The sequence below is a fragment of the Cervus elaphus genome, chromosome 20, assembly GCF_910594005.1.
Source record: "Cervus elaphus chromosome 20, mCerEla1.1, whole genome shotgun sequence".
NCBI lineage: Eukaryota > Metazoa > Chordata > Mammalia > Artiodactyla > Cervidae > Cervus > Cervus elaphus.
In genome coordinates this window covers 94890095-94908645 of record NC_057834.1, presented here as the reverse complement: position 1 = coordinate 94908645, position 18551 = coordinate 94890095, and the positions used below count along the sequence as shown (strand labels likewise).

The 18551-nt window shown below is 35.7% G+C and overlaps 1 protein-coding gene across 1 annotated transcript in view; it reads right to left on the bottom strand.

Annotated features, from left to right (window-relative positions):
* NEGR1 (neuronal growth regulator 1) overlaps nucleotides 1-18551 on the bottom strand; it is a 963216-nt gene that overhangs the window by 215501 nt on the left and 729164 nt on the right. The window contains exon 5 of the mRNA XM_043877871.1: nucleotides 6174-6294. Within this exon, the coding sequence (XP_043733806.1) occupies nucleotides 6174-6294 (121 nt within the window). The remainder of the gene's footprint in view (nucleotides 1-6173; nucleotides 6295-18551) is intronic.

Sequence of the window (18551 nt, the reverse complement as noted above, 5' to 3'; positions counted from 1 at the left end):
GGAAGAAGACCCTCCTTCTTATATTCCTTCATCAAAATGAATAACTCAAATGAAATTTTTGGCCTGTCTAGATGATCCAGTAGTAAGTAATCTAGAATAGGAAAAAGGAGAGGAATCCTTTTCCTCTTCATTATGATTTCTCAAGTTCACCTCACCTCTGTAAAGCCAACAGTAAAAAAAAAAAATCATCATTCCCTAAAGTGAAAACCTTACCTGATTGAAAAAGGTCATCATACTTCTGTGTAATGTGAACCCGGCATACTCCACCTGGCTGATTTTAGGCATTTTCCTATCCATTAAGTGGTAAGTGAATACATTGTGTAACATGTGCATGCATGTTTTATGCACATAGATAATAAATCCTTTAAACCAGGCAATAAGGTACTGCTCATCATATTCCCTTTGAAGTAGTGGTGTGAGCTGAACAAATTACAGGATTCTGAAGTGAGAGGTATGCTGACATGGATATTTGTAGTAAAGGATGGCAAAAATTCATAGACTAAATTTGATATCCATTGCTTAAAAAGTCAAAATATTATAAGTTCTCATCATCAAATATATTCAATTGTAGTTACACATTTGCTGTTTAACAGATATATTGATCATTTTAATTTTTTACTGCATATTTGTTTTCCATTCAGGGATGCAATTTTTATTTATCTTATTTGTAACTTTTGTATCTTTATCTTAAATTATGATAGATTATTAGGAAAGAAACCTTGTTGAGAATAAAGAATTCTAAAAACCATAGCCACATGGGACATTGCTTAAAAATAGGCAGTGAATAAAGCATGCATCATTCTAAAACACTGGAGCAGTTAAACTTTTCATACAAAATAAGAAGGCAAGTCTTTCTAAATTTTGGGCCTGGATTTGAGGATCGCTAAAAATCAATAGGAGGTAATCCAAATAAGTAGACAAATAACAAAATTCTTATGTAAGTCAAGATGGTATTATCATCTCCATAAAATGATATAAAATCTGTTTTTGTAACCTATTTAAATCTTAGGCTATTAAAATTTAGTTTATGTTTTTAGTCTTAATCCTAAGTGAATGTACTATTCTCAAGCCATAGATTAACTTAATTTCATATCATCAAAAACATTATTGACTTAACTTAAAGTGTCCTTTCACTACAGATAAGGAGTGTATTTCTTCTTATCAATCTTCTCTGCAAAAACCACCACAATATTGCAAAGTAATTAGCCTCCAACTATAATAAATTAGTTAAAAAAAGTTTAAATTTTTAGTTCTATGTATAATCAAAGTCTGAACTCTATATCTCCCAACACTTAATAGAGTAAAATTTAGCCTACTAGAATTGTTCCTGCCAGGTATGCTGAAAGTGACTATAGTGTTAAAAAAACGACCATTTTATGTGTGCTAAGTCACTTCAATCATGTCCAACTCTTTGAGACCCCATGCACTGTAACCCTCCAGGCTCCTCTGTCCATGGGATTCTCTAGGCAAGAATACTGGAATGAGTTGCTGGGCCCTCCTGCAGTGGATCTTAGCAAATCAGCGATCAAATCCACATCCTTTATGTATCCTGCATTAGCAGGTAGGTTCTTTACCACTAGCACCACTTGGGAAGCCCGGACTACTTTATACAAAGAAATAATATCTTTGTAACAAATATATAACTTTAGTCATTGCTATAATGGCTAATATTTCCAATGTATAAAGGTCAAATGACTAATATTTCCAATGTATAAACAATTACATCATTCATAAGGGAGACAGTGTGACAGACATCTTTGAAGATGGCATCTGATGGTTCTCACCTCTTAATAGTTATGTTCCCCTGTAATCTCTCCCTCTTTGAATAGCGTCACCTTTTGTAACCAATAATATATTGCAGAAATGACAGAGACTTCTCAGACTAGGTCATGAACAGCTTCTATGGTGTCGTCTTGAATCACTAGTTCTGGGGAAAGTCAACTGTCTTGTTATAAAGACGTCAAGCAGCCCTATTTAGAGATCTATTATAGTGATTAATAGACACCTTCTGTCAGTAATGGTTGCTTCCCTGGTGGCTCAGTGGTAAAGAATTCACTTGCCAAGGCAGGAGACTTGGGTTTGATCCCCGGGTTGGGAAGATTCCTTGGAGAAGGAAATGACGACCCATTCCATTATTCTTGCTTGGGAAATCCCACGAACAGAGGAATCTGGTGGGCTGCAGTCCATGGGGTTGCGAGAGAGTTGGACAAGACAGTGACTAAACAACCTGTCAATAAGAGGCACCAGTCTGTGGGGCGTGGGAGTGAGCTGTCTTAGAAGCTGATCCTCCAGCCCTAGTCAAGCCTTCAGAGGACCAGCACCAGGTGGCATTTGACGGGAACCAGTGAGAGACCCTGAGCCATACCCCACTAACTGCTCCTGGATTCCTGACCCAGACATACTGAGAGAACAACAGCTTACTGTTTGAAGTTGCTAAATTTTGGGTTGTTACTTAGCAACAGAAAACTAATAAGGGCAATGTAAACAAACGACAGAACATAGGTTGAGAGGCTGACAAAAGTAAAATGTGTCCTGACAGCATCTTTTATGTGAGTGCTCTTAGACAAGTTAAGTTTCTTATGTTTCAGTTTCATCATCAGTAAACTGAAGATAATAAATCATACCTCACAGAGGTCTGAAAAATAATTAGATAGAATTTAAAGGTCCAGGAAAGTAAGTTATCCTTGGTAATGTTTCCTCCTTGTCTATAAATTATGCTTAATTTTGCAGAGTCTTTGTTTTTTTTTTTTTTTTAAGTTTTCAAGCAGATTGTTAGTGCACAGAAGAGGATTTTACAGGATGTGGTACAACTATAGGCAAAGATAAGATTAGAGATGATCAGGTATTTCCTCCTATTTGTTTGTGTTTATTTGCTCATATTTATCTGAATGAAAATCTGGCTTTGAAAATCTTGACCTAAGCAAGATCAATTTTTATAAACATCTCTTAAAGTACATGGGCTTTCCAGGTGGTGCCAGGGGCAGAGAATCCCCCTGCCTATGCAGGAGCTGCCAGAGACACGAGTTTGATTCCTGGGACAGGAAGATCCCCTAAAGTAGGAAATGCAACCTACCCCAGTATTCTTGCCTGGAAAATTCCATGGACAGAGGAACCTGGTGGGCTATGGGTAGCAGAGAGTTGGGCACAGCTGAGCATGTACGCACAAAAGTATATGAAGAGAGTAAGTTATTTCTGAATATTTTTCTGTAAGCCTCAAGTATAAAAGGAAATAAAACTAAGAAAATAAAACTTCTCCAGATCTTGTAAAAACTCTGCTCTGTTCCAAGAGAGTCTCTGACAGCCTCATGCTCCTGTTAACAACCTCGAGGTCAAGAAAACAACCTGAAAACATGCTGTATATGTTTCTTTTCTGTCTAGTTATCTTGACTCCATTATTTCTGTGTCTTTGACTAAACCAGTTGAGAAAGTATAAGCGAGTGTTTCTATGTGCAGTCTTATTTTGCTAACTGATAAGTTACCTGAAATGCTTTTATCCTGGCATTTAACATTGACACTTCAAATTATTTTTGATAGATCCTGAGGTCCCATGATTATACTATGTGTCACAGTATAGAGGTTAAATCCATGAACTCCGTCTGAATATTTGCAAGACTTCTTGGGTTCAAATTCCAGCTCTGTCATTAACTATAGACTTATGCAAAGTATTTATTATAAATACACTGTGCTTTGATTTCTCTTCAGCAAAAAGTAAGAATAAAAATATTATCTTTCTTATAGGTTTTCTTGTGAAAATAAAATGGGTTAATGTTAAACAGCTAGTGCTTATCACATAGATAGCTTTTCATTTTGATAAAATAAATATTTAAAATATCCTGGACCCTGAAGGTAGCATGGTGGATGCACTTAGTGAGTGTAACAACAATCATTCAACAAGCAGAAGTTTTCTTTCTCTCACTCCCTAAATATATTCAAATTTGCTTTTTTGTAATTTTGAGAAGATAGATTTATATATTCTAGTGGTATTTGAGAATTTGGATATTTCTTCAAATACAACTCTAACAAATGATAAATGTATACTTCATTCTTAAATAAAATATGTATTTGCCTTTGAAAGTGCATTTGATTTTCACAGCTGCTAGATTTTTTTCTGTGAATGAGTGTATTAGGGAAGGGCTCTGATTGGGGAGAATTAATCAACTTTTTTTAGCAGTGGTTCTAAACTCCTTTGAAATGTTATAGTCCATCTCCCCACTTGGGAAAAACAAAAAAACAGTGAAACCACGACTGCAGACACCACTTGGCTCTTTTCTGTCTTTGTATAGGCCAAGCAAGTGGGGTGAGGATTGTTGTAGTCTTCTTGACAATGGTCACTGAATTTAGGAAAGTGGAAGAGAGAGATATAGCACACACAAAAAAAATAGTAGAAATAAAATGGACTTTAACAAAGGAGTTCTCACTTGTGCTACTAAGAATAATCCTGCTCATTAACCTTTCAGAAAGGCATGACACAGTTTCAAAAGTGAATTTGAAAGATATGTAAAATAATTTAAGCCACTTTTTAAAAAGTGTGCTTTGTGGAGAACCAGGGATGGGGGAAGGAGTTACAAGGACATCCTAATGGAAGGGGGGCTCTGAGTAGATAGAACTGGGACTCCATTCACCCCTACTTTCACAGATGTTACTTAGTGGGCTTTCAAATAGGGCTATATTTGAACAAAGGGTTTCATAATTTTCAAAGGATTGAGAACCATGCTTCTAGATGTTCACCAATCATCACAAACTGAAAACTTCTTAACCTGGAAATCTGAGGAAGGTTATATTGCCAGATATATAATCTTGTAGGGTTGGGATGAGGGTGACCACAGATGAGTTTATCTAATTTTAGGTATATAAAAATATAGGGGAGCTTCCAAAAGCCACCAAGATTTCAAATTAATAAAAGCATTAATTAATTAGCAAAAAGAATTAGAAATTAAGTAGCCCAAATTGTAGAAGAGGTTGCATATAAAATAACTGCAAAAAAAATTTTAGTTGAATCCACTATCAGTTATCCAAAACAAATGAGATAGTTATGGGGATACCTTTTATTGTTTTATTGTTAAGGCTGATGTTAAAGGAGAATATTTCCCATAAAACCTCTTTTGATTACAGTTTAAGAAACAAAGTACCTACTCATGTCACATCCATTTTCATCCATGTGGCAACATCTAAGTTCTTATGTGATTTCACCTGTTTTCTGTTCAGATGCTTAGCTGTAATTAGTTACGAGACATGACACTTAATAAACCCCATACGTTTATGTTGAACAGTATGGGATTGCCAATATTTAGCCTTTTTGACTGAAAAAAAAGTGTAAATTTCATATGGTCCAAGCTAACATTTTCTAGAATACATTCCCTCCTTAATTTTGAAGCCATTATATACACATATATATAATAGAGGATATCCTCTCCTCTGTATTACATCTTCCATTACATCTTCCATTTAATCCACAGGGGTCCCATTCTTCTTTGTTGGCTTGATAAGAACAGGTGAAGAGGTCTGAATGAGCCCACTGGTTGAAAGTAAAGAGAAAGTCCTTAAGTCCTGTCTCCTCTTGTTCAACAGCTCTTGCTAAGGCTTTCAGAAGCACCTCAAGGGGACAATCACATAGAGCTGATGTTAGAGTAGCCCTAAAATTCCCTTCGTTAGTCCTTCAACCATGCAATTTATCCCTCTACAGTCCCTTTAGTGATAGAATACCTGAAATGCCATATTCTGTAAAAACAAAATGTTAAAGTGTCTTGAGGGAGCGGGAGGCAGGTAAAAGGGTTAGGCTGATCAAGGAAGCCAGGCAGAGTCAGCAGCTCTGATTGCTTTTGGAGTGCTCTCATGGAAGCTGGGCCCAAGTCCTTTAAGAGCTGGTTTATTTCCTAAGTAAACATGGTTTCCAGAAAGAGCAATGGTGTGCTGGCTCCGAAGGGAGGGGAAGAAATGAAAGGCATCAGTGATGGGGAATTTGCTGGCATTTCTGAGATCACATAAACCAAAGTGGACATTTCTTCTGGATGCTATTAGCTACTCATCCCTCCCACGTGGGCCTCTTTGTGCTCCAGAGAAGGCTGCTAAGAATCATTCAAGCCAGATAAAGGAACTGCTTAAAGTAAATATCTGAAACACAAACCCATTAGCTCAAAGTGCTTGAAACAGAGTAATAATCACAGAGTCCTTACTTCTTCTCCCCTTTGTACCATTCAAAGGCCGGAGGCGGCACACCTGCACCTTCGCATCTTATCAATCCACTGCGTCCGGGGGCCACGGTGCCAGATTTAATTTCCTGAATTGTAGGAGCAACTGAAAAAGAAACAAAGAAAGAAAGAAACGGGCGGGTTAGTTAAAATAATCTTCAACAGAAATATAGCACACATATTTTTATTCCTTCTATATTCAAAGCAATCTTATGCCTGATAGACCAATGCATCACATTTTCAGTGTTTTATGCTTCTCATATGAGACCAGTTATTTTCAGCTTCATTTTTCACGTTGGACAAATAGACAAATGTTCCTAGGGAGTGCAGAGTAAATGCAATACATTTTGGCCTTGCTTCCTATTGGAAAAATGGTATTGTTGAGGGGAACACTTCATCTGTACTCCAGTCAAACTACACTTTAATAATAGCTCTCATTCTCTGAGTGACGGCTGGGAGCCAGTCATGGTGGCTCCGTGCTTTATGTTCATGATTTCCTCACAGTAATGCTCTAAGCTAAACGGTATTATCCTCATTTTGCAAATGTGAGAACTGAAACTCAGAGAGGTTAAATATTTGTCTGAGGTCACACAGCTACTTAGCTGCAGAGTTTGGATTTCATGTCAGGCATGTTGACTCAAAGTCTGAGCTCTTCCTATTCTATGTTTTTCCTTACGCCCTATCATGTTAGTGCTTTTTTAAAATGTGTTTCCTTCTACCTGGAATGCTATTCTTCCCCATTTCCACAGATTCAAGGCCCAAATTTTGGGGTCACCATCTCCTTACTCTTCCTTATTGCTCTGGCAGGAAATAGCTCTCCTTTGTTCAGAATAATTTCTCTAAATCTCTCATAACATACACTTTGTGTCTTGTAATGATGGATACACCAGGCTTCCTTGTCAGCTGCCTAAAGGCAGGATAAATATCTGATTTATCTCTGCTTATTCAGAGGTCAAAGAACAGTGTCTGGCACAAAATGATGCTTAAAAATAGCATAGGAGAAGGGAGTGGCTACTCACTCCAGTATTCTTGCCTGGAGAATTCTGTGGACAGAGGAGACTGGCAGACTTACAGTCCATGGGTTCACAAACAGACAGACACGACTGAGGGACTAACATATACATATGTGTATATATGTTTGTTTGTATGTATGTATATGTAGATATGCACATATATATTGGCTTTATTTTTCTGTGAGAACCCTGAATAATAAATGGAGCCAAAGGATGGAAGATTAGATGGGAACTTGAGGGCAATTTTGAGGACTTGATTTCTACTCTGAATGAGATGGTGAACTACTACACAGGGAGGACATAATCTGGCTTTTCTTTTAAAAGTATCACATCACTCAAGCTGCTGTGTTGAGAAAAGATTATCATGAGGCCAGGATAAAAGCGGCTACAGTGAGTAAGGCAAGTGATGTTCGCAGCTCAGACTACGGTGGTAGCACCTGAGGTAGTGGAAAGTTACTGGCTTTGAGGTATGTTGTGAAGTTGGAGCCAACAGGATTTTTTGAGAGATGTAAAAAAAAAAAAGAGGGTGATTTTGTTTGGCTTAGGTAGAGGTTAGAAATACCCATTGACTGAGATGGGTTCAAAAGTTAAGTAGATGAGTTTAGGAGTTGTACCCATAAGCCATTTTATTTAAAATATTTTCACTGCCTTTAAAATTATCCTATTTTTAAATCCTCCTAAATCTGCTCACTCATTTTTACTTCCCCATTACTGGCAATCACTGATTTTTTACTTTTATTAATAGTTTTGCCTTTTTCAGAATGTTATGTAGTTGGGGTCATATAACATGTTTCATATGTTTCATATTGGCTTGATACTGACTTCTTTCCTTAGTAATATGCTTTATTTAAATTTATTTAAGTTTCCTCCATGTCTTTTCGTTTCATTTTAGCACTGAATAATATTTCACTGTCTGTATGTACCACAGTTTATTTATCCATCCACCTGCTAAAGAATTTCTTGATTGCTTTAAGCATTGGCAATCACATGGAAAGTCACTAAACATCCATTTTTCTGTGTGGATGTAAGTTTTTGACTCCTTTGGGTAAATACCAAGAAGTAAAATTGATAGATTATAGGATAAGAGTATGTTTAGTTTTGTAAGAAACTTACAAACTGCCTTCCAAAGTTTGCATACCTATCAACTATGTATGAGAATTCCTGTTGTTCCATGTTCTCATCAGCATTTGGAGTTAGTGTTTCAGATTTTGTTCATTCTAATAGGTTTGTAGTGGTATCTCTATTTTAATTTGCACTTTACTAATGACATAATGTGAAGTGTATTTTCATGTGCTTGTTTGTCATCTATACATCTTCTTTGGTCCATTTTTTAATTGAATTGTTTATACTATTTATATTGAGTTTTAAGTATTCTTTATATATTATGGATAACAGTCTCTTATCAGATGCATCTTTTGCAAGTATTTTTCTCAGTCTGTGGCTTGTCTTTTCATTATCTTGATAATGTGATTCACAGAGCCAGAAATTCTAATCAATTTATCAACTGTTTTTTTTCCATGAATTATGCCTTTGGTATCTAAAAAGTCATCACCAATTGCAAGGTCATCTAGATTTTTCCTATTTTATTTTTCCCATTTTGTATGCCTCTATTTTTCCATAAATATTTTCTTTTCTACCAGTCTACATTTAGCATAGTACGTATTTCAAATAACACTATGAAAAAAAGTTCAATATAACAGGAACCTGGAATATGCAAATACTAATTCATTCAGACAAAAGACTTGACTAAGTGTGCACCTTGGATATATTTTAAGTTTCTTTAGAAAGCAATAAAAAGGTACAGAGTTTAATGATTTTTCAATATGTAGTGAATATAAAAACTGTAAACACTCTTCCAACAGAACATTGCCTTTCCTTTTAAAAATACCTGAGCAGATTAATCATTTTCTGTTAAGGGTGATTCTTTACTTTGAATTTATAGCACCTCTATTTCTCTGTGGTATTTTTAATTTTAATAGTAAGCTCAATTAGAAAGATATTTGCAAAGAAATATTTTTATAGATGTTTTGCTAATAACTAGGTGAAAAATAATTTTGAGATGTATGAATAAGAAAATGAAAGAATATACATAAGCACATTTATATATACACAAATACAAACACATACATACTCTCTAATTCAACATGAAGAACCATTTAATAAGTTTTAACTTTGTTAGGTAAAGATGCACATCCCCCCTCATCAGGCAATAACAATACAAAAGATATCTACAAATAAAAACTCACTTATTGTCAATTATTATGACACTGTTTTGCTTGTAAGAGATATAGGTAAGATTGTATTTTCACTCTGTTCTCACAGACTTTCATGTATTTCTCTCTCTGTCACACTATGAGGCCATAATCTTTTATGATATCCAACTATTATTGAAGATGAAATAACATATGCAACAGGAGATCCATCACAAGTTTCTATTGAAAACCTAGCTAGTTTAATTACTCCCTTGTCTGTCAAGGGGGCCATGACTCATTACAAACAAAACCATGAAATCCGGAACATGGCCTGAAAACCCAGGCATAATGAACCTAAATAAAAATCTAATTTGTCATTAAAAGCCTTTTATGCAGTACAGTGTGCACATGGTTTAACACTTGGTAAACATACAAGTTAAAGGGACACAATCATGTTGTCTAGAGGGTTCACGGGTGCTGAAATGGATACTAAAAAACAGAAAGATACTAATATGACATATGGAAGCCTAGATAAAGAATGAAATAGGAATTAACACTGTGAGTAAGAAAAGGTCCTCAGAGTGTTTTATGTGTTAGAGAATTAAAGGGCCATGGGGTGTAAGTAATCAATATGGAAAGGGAAGCTCAAATACATTTCATTTTGAGGCTAAAATTATAAGCTTGAACTTAAGAACTGTACTGATTTTTCTTTGGGACATGAATGAACCCTTATGCATATTATTCTGCCTTTTTTGAAAATGACTGTACAAGAGGAAGTAGATCCATCCCTTTATTTATTCTTCATTCCTTCATCAAATCAACAGGTACTTTTTATTGAAGACTACATTAATAAAAAACATAACATCCCTGGTCTCATAAGACTAAGATTCTTGAGTTTGTATGTATGCATACATGTACACAAATGTGCAAACAGTAAATAAATAAACAGTAAGGGAGTGATACAAACTAAGATGGAAATTGAGCAAGATGAAAGAAAAAGGAATGCAAGGTGGGTTATTTTATGTGGTGGAGTTACAGAGCTACTTATTGATAAGGCAGAGAATTTGAGCAGAGAATTAAATGATGTGAGGAAAGAAATCATGTGGTTTTCTATAGAAAATTATTAAAATAAAAGAAGAAAACTCAAAGACCCTGAGGGGAAATCACCAAGGTAGAAACATGCTTAACAGGTTTGAGGAGCGGCAAAACAGTCAATGTGACTTGAGCAGATTAAGTGAGCCGAAGAATCCAGAAGAGAAGGTTGGATAGGCAGCTGGAACTCAAATTCAGAGGGTCTGGTAGCTGATGGTAAAGCCTTTGAAATTTATTCTAAGAAGATGAGGTTGTGGAGATTTTGAGCAGATGTATGACATGAGTTGATTAACATTTTATACAGATTTTTGGCCACTGTGTGGAACATGGTCTGCAGAGAGGCAGAAGAGGAAACTGGCAGAATGGCTAGAAGCCTGTTGTAGTAATCTTTAGGATGATGAGAAAATCATTGGCCAAGCTATAGAAAAGGCAGGAATTGAGAGAAAATTTAATTAAATAGATCATTGGTCACATTGGACTTGAGTCAACTCATTTTAGTTAACTGGCAGTGAGAAGACATGTTTAGTGAAATTCCAAGTTTACACCATTCTGAATCCTATTGCTTTGTATAAATAAGAGTTCTGTGGCCACTGAAATGTCTAATCAAACCCAATAGTTTTCTTTTCTAGAGCATATCTAAGAGACTGTGATGCTCATGTATTCCTTATGAATCTCACAGTATGGAGCTTTTCCAAATGTATGAGACCACAGAATTACAGAGCATTTTATACTGAGTTCTTGAGGGCCAAAAATTATGTAGGGAATATTCTGGATATTTTGGACCATTGGAGAAGGTCTAGTCCACATCTTCTGTTATGTGTATCTCAGAGACTGTGATGCTCATGTATTCCTTGTGAATCTCACAGTATGGAGCGTTCCCAAATTTATGAGACCACAGAATTACAGAGCATTTTATACCGAGTTCTTGAGGGCCAAAAATTTTGTAGGGCATATTCTGGATATTTTAGACCATTGGAGAAGGTCTATTCCACACCTTCTGTTATGTGATACATGACTTTTCAAGTCAGCAGTCATCACTGCTTTAACTTCTGCATGCTCATGAGCTATAAGGGACTAATGAGTTTTATGTATTTATTTGCATCAGAAGGATATGGCCATTTTTTTTTTTTTGCCAGAAATATATATCTCACAACAATTATGGTTAATTACATCTCTAACTGGAGCTATAACAGTGAATTTTATGTGTGCTGGGTAAAGTTGTACAAAGCACTCAGTTTCCCCTGAAATGGTCCATGTTTTAGGAAATCATCTTGGGCTCCTCCTAGAAAAGACAATCAAATGATAAAACCTGAGTAGTTGCTCCCAGAGCTTTTCTTTCCCCATCATATCGTTTTGTTCTGTGAATTTTGGTCCTGGAATAGAAGTAGGAGTAGGAGTGTAAACATGTGCATATACAAGCATTTTTATTTCTGGAACTGTTTTTTCTTTTTTTTTTCTTTCTATGGAGATCTTTTTGTTGTTGTTGCTATTCTAGTCAAATGTAACTTTTAATTACACCACAGCGGCAAAGAAGGTGATTACTTGGATTCCTCGAATTCATGAGTACAGTGACATCCTCTGGATTCCTTTGCAATTCTGAAATTAGGCATCCTACCCTTGTATCAAATTGTATATGGCTATAAATTGAAGCAATTGTATAGGGGACAAAAAATTCAGTTTTGGATGAATGTTATTAGACAAATGCAGGGAACAGCAAAGAACAGATGTTCAGGAAGACCAGCAGTGAAAGGGTCAAGAAGGGATATTTAACACCTGTGTGATTAGATGCTCATAGAAAAGGAGTCTTCCCTTCTCATTTACTCAGTGGGATATTTCCTATCATTGTTTAGCCAGTCATTTCAGGATGAAGATAATTAAAGGTTCTTTACCCAAAACTCCAGGCTCTGCAGGTGCAAGCAACAGAACCTCTGCACTTGGCACCCAACAAGCCTAATCAAGATTCAGGCTTTCTTAGTTACATGATAATAGCCACAGAGACCTTCTTCCCCTCTTGCCATCCTGATCGGGAAGTTTGGTTTTGTACAAAGTCTTACTATAAAAAATGAGTGAATCAGAGAGTTACTTTAATAGCCTTAGTGAAGTGAGTTAGCTACAGTGAAACTTTAGAACTTCAAAGGCGTTTGATCACCACCCTGCCTCCTCAAAATGATGGACAATGATAAAGGTGCCATGATAAATAATTAAAACAATAAAGAAGAATGAGGGGTAGTAATAAGAAGTGAATCATGAAGAAATCCATCCTAGAGGAGCTACATAGGAAAACACTGTGGCAAATAAGCATGTTGACCTTGGTCTAGATTCTGAACTTTGTCAGCTACACTATGGCAAACTTGGTCAAAGGGACAGTTTCTGAGAAAAATAAAATAAGGTTTCTAGCATCTACCAGAGAACACATGATGTAAAAGATGTACTTGCTTAATATACTACTGCTACAAATGAGGATGATGATAGTTGAAGACTTTCTTTCCTGAAGATAAGATGCAACTCAGGGTAGGAAACCTGAAAATCTTTCTAAGGTTTCCATAGATCTCACAGAAATGGATCACAAGGTCAATAAACTCTTTCAATGAAGTACACATGTCCTTATTTCAATGACTAATTTGATTTTAAAGAAAGCTAAGAACTCCATGTTATTACTAAGAGAAAATTTTTAAATATTTATCTAATTGGACTTTTAAAAAATCAAAATACTGTAATATAGATATAGTCTTCATGACTCATGGCATAAAGAATTTTCACATTGAATTACACCTCTGGTAAACTCTCACAGAGAATGAAAATAATCCAATGTATAAGGTATTTCCTGCTTCCTCAAGACCTTAAGCATTTACACAGTGGCAACATACTGTAGTATTAATAAAAAGGCCCACTTTGTCTTCATAAAAGACACCACATTTTGTCAAGCAAAAGTGGTTCTAATATTCACCATCTGAGTTAGTTAACACTTCTAAACTCCAGTTTTTGCATCTGAAAAGTAAATAGTGCCTACTTCATAGGATTGCTCTATAGGCAAACACTTCATGGAACATGCTTATAATGCTCTGTGCTGAGTTAGAAGTCAATAAAACCTGTCTATTATTAAACAGGAATTATTGCAAATGAATAGGGTATCACAGCTGTATTCCCTTTAAGAGCACAGAATTGTGATAAATCAGATATGGATAGAAAGGAAACTGAGTTTTCTTTTTTTAAAATCATTGTCTTGGTACAGCAAGCATGTGATTAATTCAAAGATAAACTTGTACATCAAGTTTACTCTCCACATCAAGTCCATCAATATCTTGTTTGTTTTTTTTTTTTTACTGTAGTTGTTGCTGCTGCTAAGTTGCTTCAGTCGTGTCCGGCTCTGTGCGACCCCATAGATGGCAGCCCATCAGGCTCTGCCGTCCCTGGGATTCTCCAGGTAAGAACACTGGAGTGGGTTGCCATTTCCTTCTCCCAAGGGCAAATTCTTTGTTAACATATATATAGTAGATGTAGTCTCCTATCTCACTGACCAAGAAGTAAGAGGCTTGATTCAACAGTGTGACAGAACATCAAAAGTGCATGGAACACATAGGTGTCCCTTCTAGAAAGATGTGCAATTGTGGCAGTATGTCATGTGTTAGGGCATATACAAGATCAATATACTAATTCAGTTAAGCAAATGATGAGATCATTGTCTCTTTCAAAAGAATGACAATGATAATAATTTTGCATGTAAACTAAACTTCAGTATTTAATATTCATTATGACAGTGTACTAAGCTGTGCTCTCTAATTCCCTTATGTTCACACAGATGTGTAAAAAGTAAAATATTTTATTTAAAAATTCAGAACTAAGATACATGACTGTGTATTAAGTCAGATTTAAGGGGCATTGGTGAAGGTCTAGAACTGGTCCCCTACACTCCCCCAAAAAATCTGTGCATTGTTTGAAATTACAACATAAGGGATTATTTTTCTAAACTCAAGATTTAACTCTATTATAACATTTAATCATTTTAAGGCAGTTAAATATACTTAACTTTTCATTAGTCACATATATTGTGGTGTGAATGATCTGATATAGTGTTGATTATGAATGTGCATCTGTGAGAAGCCATTTAAGGATGGACAGTTATGTTATTTATGACTCATGAAGAAGTAGATAAAAGAACAGGAAAGAAAGGGTTATATAATGAGGAGTTTGCTTGTGATTAGGCAGAATTCATTCATATCATGCTTTGGCAAAGGTCAGCACTACTGAAATTACAGCTTGAAGTAGCTGATCCCTTGTAGTCAGCAATGCTCACTCCAGTGATGCATCCACTGTAAAATATGTCTGAGATTTATTGGGCCACCAGCTGTATCAATAGGAATTAAATGGTTCATTGTTTTCCTAGCTGTTCACCAAACTTTCTTTCTTTAGACTTTATTCATGATTTGCTCTCTTCTCTGTTGTCAGTAATGGTGAGTTATAGCAGTATGTGATTGATTTGGGTACACTGAACAAGTCTGCAAGAATTTTGAAGTGGGATTCTCCAAAGGCATCTTGATTCTTAGCACATATGATCTTGTAACAAAAGTTTCCCATCAGTGCAAATGTTCAAATTTTTAAACATTTGAATATGTTCTTTACATATTGAAGCTATTGTAAGTTTGCTGCTGCTGCTGCTAAGTCGCTTCAGTCAACTGATATAAAAATTACTTTTTAATGAATCCCTCCAAAGAATGATTAGAATAATTGAGATGATTTCTTTAGATTACCTGTAAAATATGAAAATATCCTTGGCATTATTTTTCTGATGGGGAAATTTTTCTAGTTATATTAATCAGTTAAAATAAGTTGTTTACATTTCAATTATGTTTATTGTGATGCTTTAAGTCATGGTACACTTTTAAAGATTAATATTGATCTCTCAAAATGTGAATAAGCTAAACATATATAAATTTAACATTTTTGCAATCAATCAATATAAAAAAAATGATAGCAATAAAGATATAATCTGTAATAGATGGGGATAACATTGATGGAATCTTTCCATAGGCTAATTTTTAATCTGTTGATATTTCTCTCTGGCCTCAGGGCCAGCTTCCTCTGAAAGTACCTTAGTTGACTGAATGGTTTATTATTTCTTCTTGTTTCTGTGGCCTTCAATAATCTTAAAATAGCACCTTTAAAAAGTTGATTAAAATTCAGTTATTAAAATTGTTTAATTCTGAGAAATGAATAATTCATATTGCTAATATATTCTAAGGAATTACTTTCCAAACACACTGTCTTGGAGGGAATGAAAAGAAAACCTTTGAGTAGCTAGAAAAAAGGGAGGGGATTAAAGAAAAAGTGTTAAGATTTACATTACAGAAATCTAGTTGTAAACTACCCATTTTTCCCTGCCTACTGCTCTCAAATGCATGAAGTCTAGCAAGACTACAGGAAATAAGTTAAATTAATGACATTTTCTACACCTATAGGCACAGATTCTCTAGTAAGAAGGGGAACATTAAACTGAATTGCTTCTACCTTTCCATTTACCTTGAGGTGTCAATCAGCTGTACTCTCAGACCTGTATCCTGGAAGCTGTCCTGTTACAGTATTTCTACATGGTTCAAACAGCAAAGCAACAGAAGTCATACTTATGAAATGGACATGCTTTATCCAGACTTGCCATGGACTTTGAACAAGGAGGACAAAAATCCAGCAAGAAGTGATACTAGTTTTAGAATTGAGAGGTAATTTTTCTTCCTATCTGAAAAACACTGTCTTGGACACTTCTATTTATGGATAATGAAAGCTAAATCAGAGCAAACACAGTAGGTAGCTAGGACCAAAAGAAAAAGGAGACATAAAGTGGGAGAGACATTTCACTACAAATATTGTGTCTTAAAGAAATTGAAAGATGTGGGAAGGAGGGATGGTAGAAAAACTGTAATTTTAAGAAACAATAGCAAAGGTTTATTTGAGACTAAGAATGTTTTAAAAGGGGGAAAAAAGTCATCCTTCCTGAAATGATTAAATAAAATGTGGTTTGAGAATACTCTGTTTAACAGCAAAAGTAATTTGACAACTGATGGGTTTGTCAAGAAAGGAGAAGTCTGACTAACAAATAAATTCCATGTCAGCACAACACCAGCACATGAATAAATTATTAACGAAATGTTTAGGCTCTTTCCTCTTCTGCTCAGAAATAAAAATAAATATGTGCAGCTGATACCATCCTTATAATCTCAATCTTATTTAGTGCCCCTTAAGTCAAAATCACTAGATTCCTTGCTCTTTACTGCTCTCATCCTGCGAAACTTATCTATGCATTTGATGAACAGTTACTATTACCAGTTCATCAATGTCATTACAAAACATTTTCAAGTCTTGAGAGACTCAATAATATTGTAGGTTCTTCCTTTAAAATGCATTTTATCACTCTCACTGAAGAACTATGGATGGAGGTTCATAATATTGTACAAGAGGCAGTGATTAAAACCATCCACAAGAAAAGGAAATGCAAAAAGGCAATACGGTTGTCTGAGTATTCCTTAAAAATAGCTGAGAAAAGAGAAGCAAAAGGCAAAGGAGAAAAAGAAAGATATATCCATCTAAATGTAGAGTTCCAAAGAATAGCAAGAAGACATAAGAAAGCCTTCCTCAGTGATCAATGCAAAGAAATGGAGGAAGACAATAAAAAAGACTAGAGATCTCTTCAAGAAAATTAGAGATACCAAGGGAATATTTCATGCAAAGACTGGCTCAATAAAGGACAGAAATGGTATGGACTTAACAGAAGCAGGAGATATTAAGAAAAGGTAGCAAGAATACACAGAACTATACAAAAAAGATCTTAATGACCCAGAAAACCATGATGGTTTGAACACTCACTTAGACCCAGACATCTGGAATGTGAAGTCAAGTGGCCTTAGGAGGCACCACTACAAACAAAGCAAGTGGAGATGGTGGAATTCCAGCTGAGCTATTTCAAATTCTAAAAGATGATGCTGTTAAACTGATGCACTCAATATGACAGCAAATTTGGAAAACTCAGCAGTGGCCACAGGACTGGAAAAGTTAGTTTTTATTCCAATCCCAAAGAAAAGAAAAGCCAAACAATGTTCAACTACCACACAACTGAACTCGTCTCACACACTAGCAAACTAACGCTAAAAATTCTCCGAGCTAGGCTTCAATGGTATGTGAACCAAGAACTCCCAGATGTTCAAGCTGGTTTTAGAAAAGGTAGAGGAACCACAGAACCAATTGCCAACATCCCTTGGATCATTGAAAAAGCAAGAGAATTCCAGAAGAACATCTACTTCTGTTTCATTGACTACACTAAAGCCTTTGACTGTATGGATCACAACAAACTGTGGAAAATTCTTAAAGAGATGGGAATACCAGATCACCTTACCTGCCTCCTGATAAACCTGTATTCAGGTCAAGAAGCAACAGTTAGAACTGGACATGGAACAAAAGACTGGTTCCAAATTGGGAGAGGAGTACATCAAGGATGTATATTGTCACCCTACTTATTTAGCATACATGCAGAGTACATCATGCAAAATGACAGGCTGGATGAAGCACAAGTGGGAATCAAGATTGCTGGGAGAAATATCAATAACCTCAGATATGCAGATGACACCACCCTTACAGGAGAAAGCAAAGAGGAACTAAGAGCCTCTTGATGAAAGTGATAGAGGAGAGTAAAAAAATTGGCTTAAAACTCAACAATCAGAAGACTTAGATCATGGCATCCAGTCCCCTCACTTCATGGCAAATAGCATGGGAAACAGTGACAGACTTTATTTTCTCAGGCTCTGAAATCATTGCAGATGGTGACTGCAGCCATGAAATTAAAAGATGCTTGCTTCTTGGAAAAACTATGACCAACCTAGACAGCATATTAAAAAGCAGAGGTATTATTTTGCAGACAAAGGTCTGTATAGTCTAAGCTATGGTTTTTCAAGTAGTCATGTATGGATGTGAGAGTTGGACTATAAAGAAAGCTTAGCACTGAAGAACTGATGCTTTTAACTGTGGTGTTGGAGAAGACTCTTGAGAGTCCCTGGGACTGCAAGGAGATCAAACCAATAAAT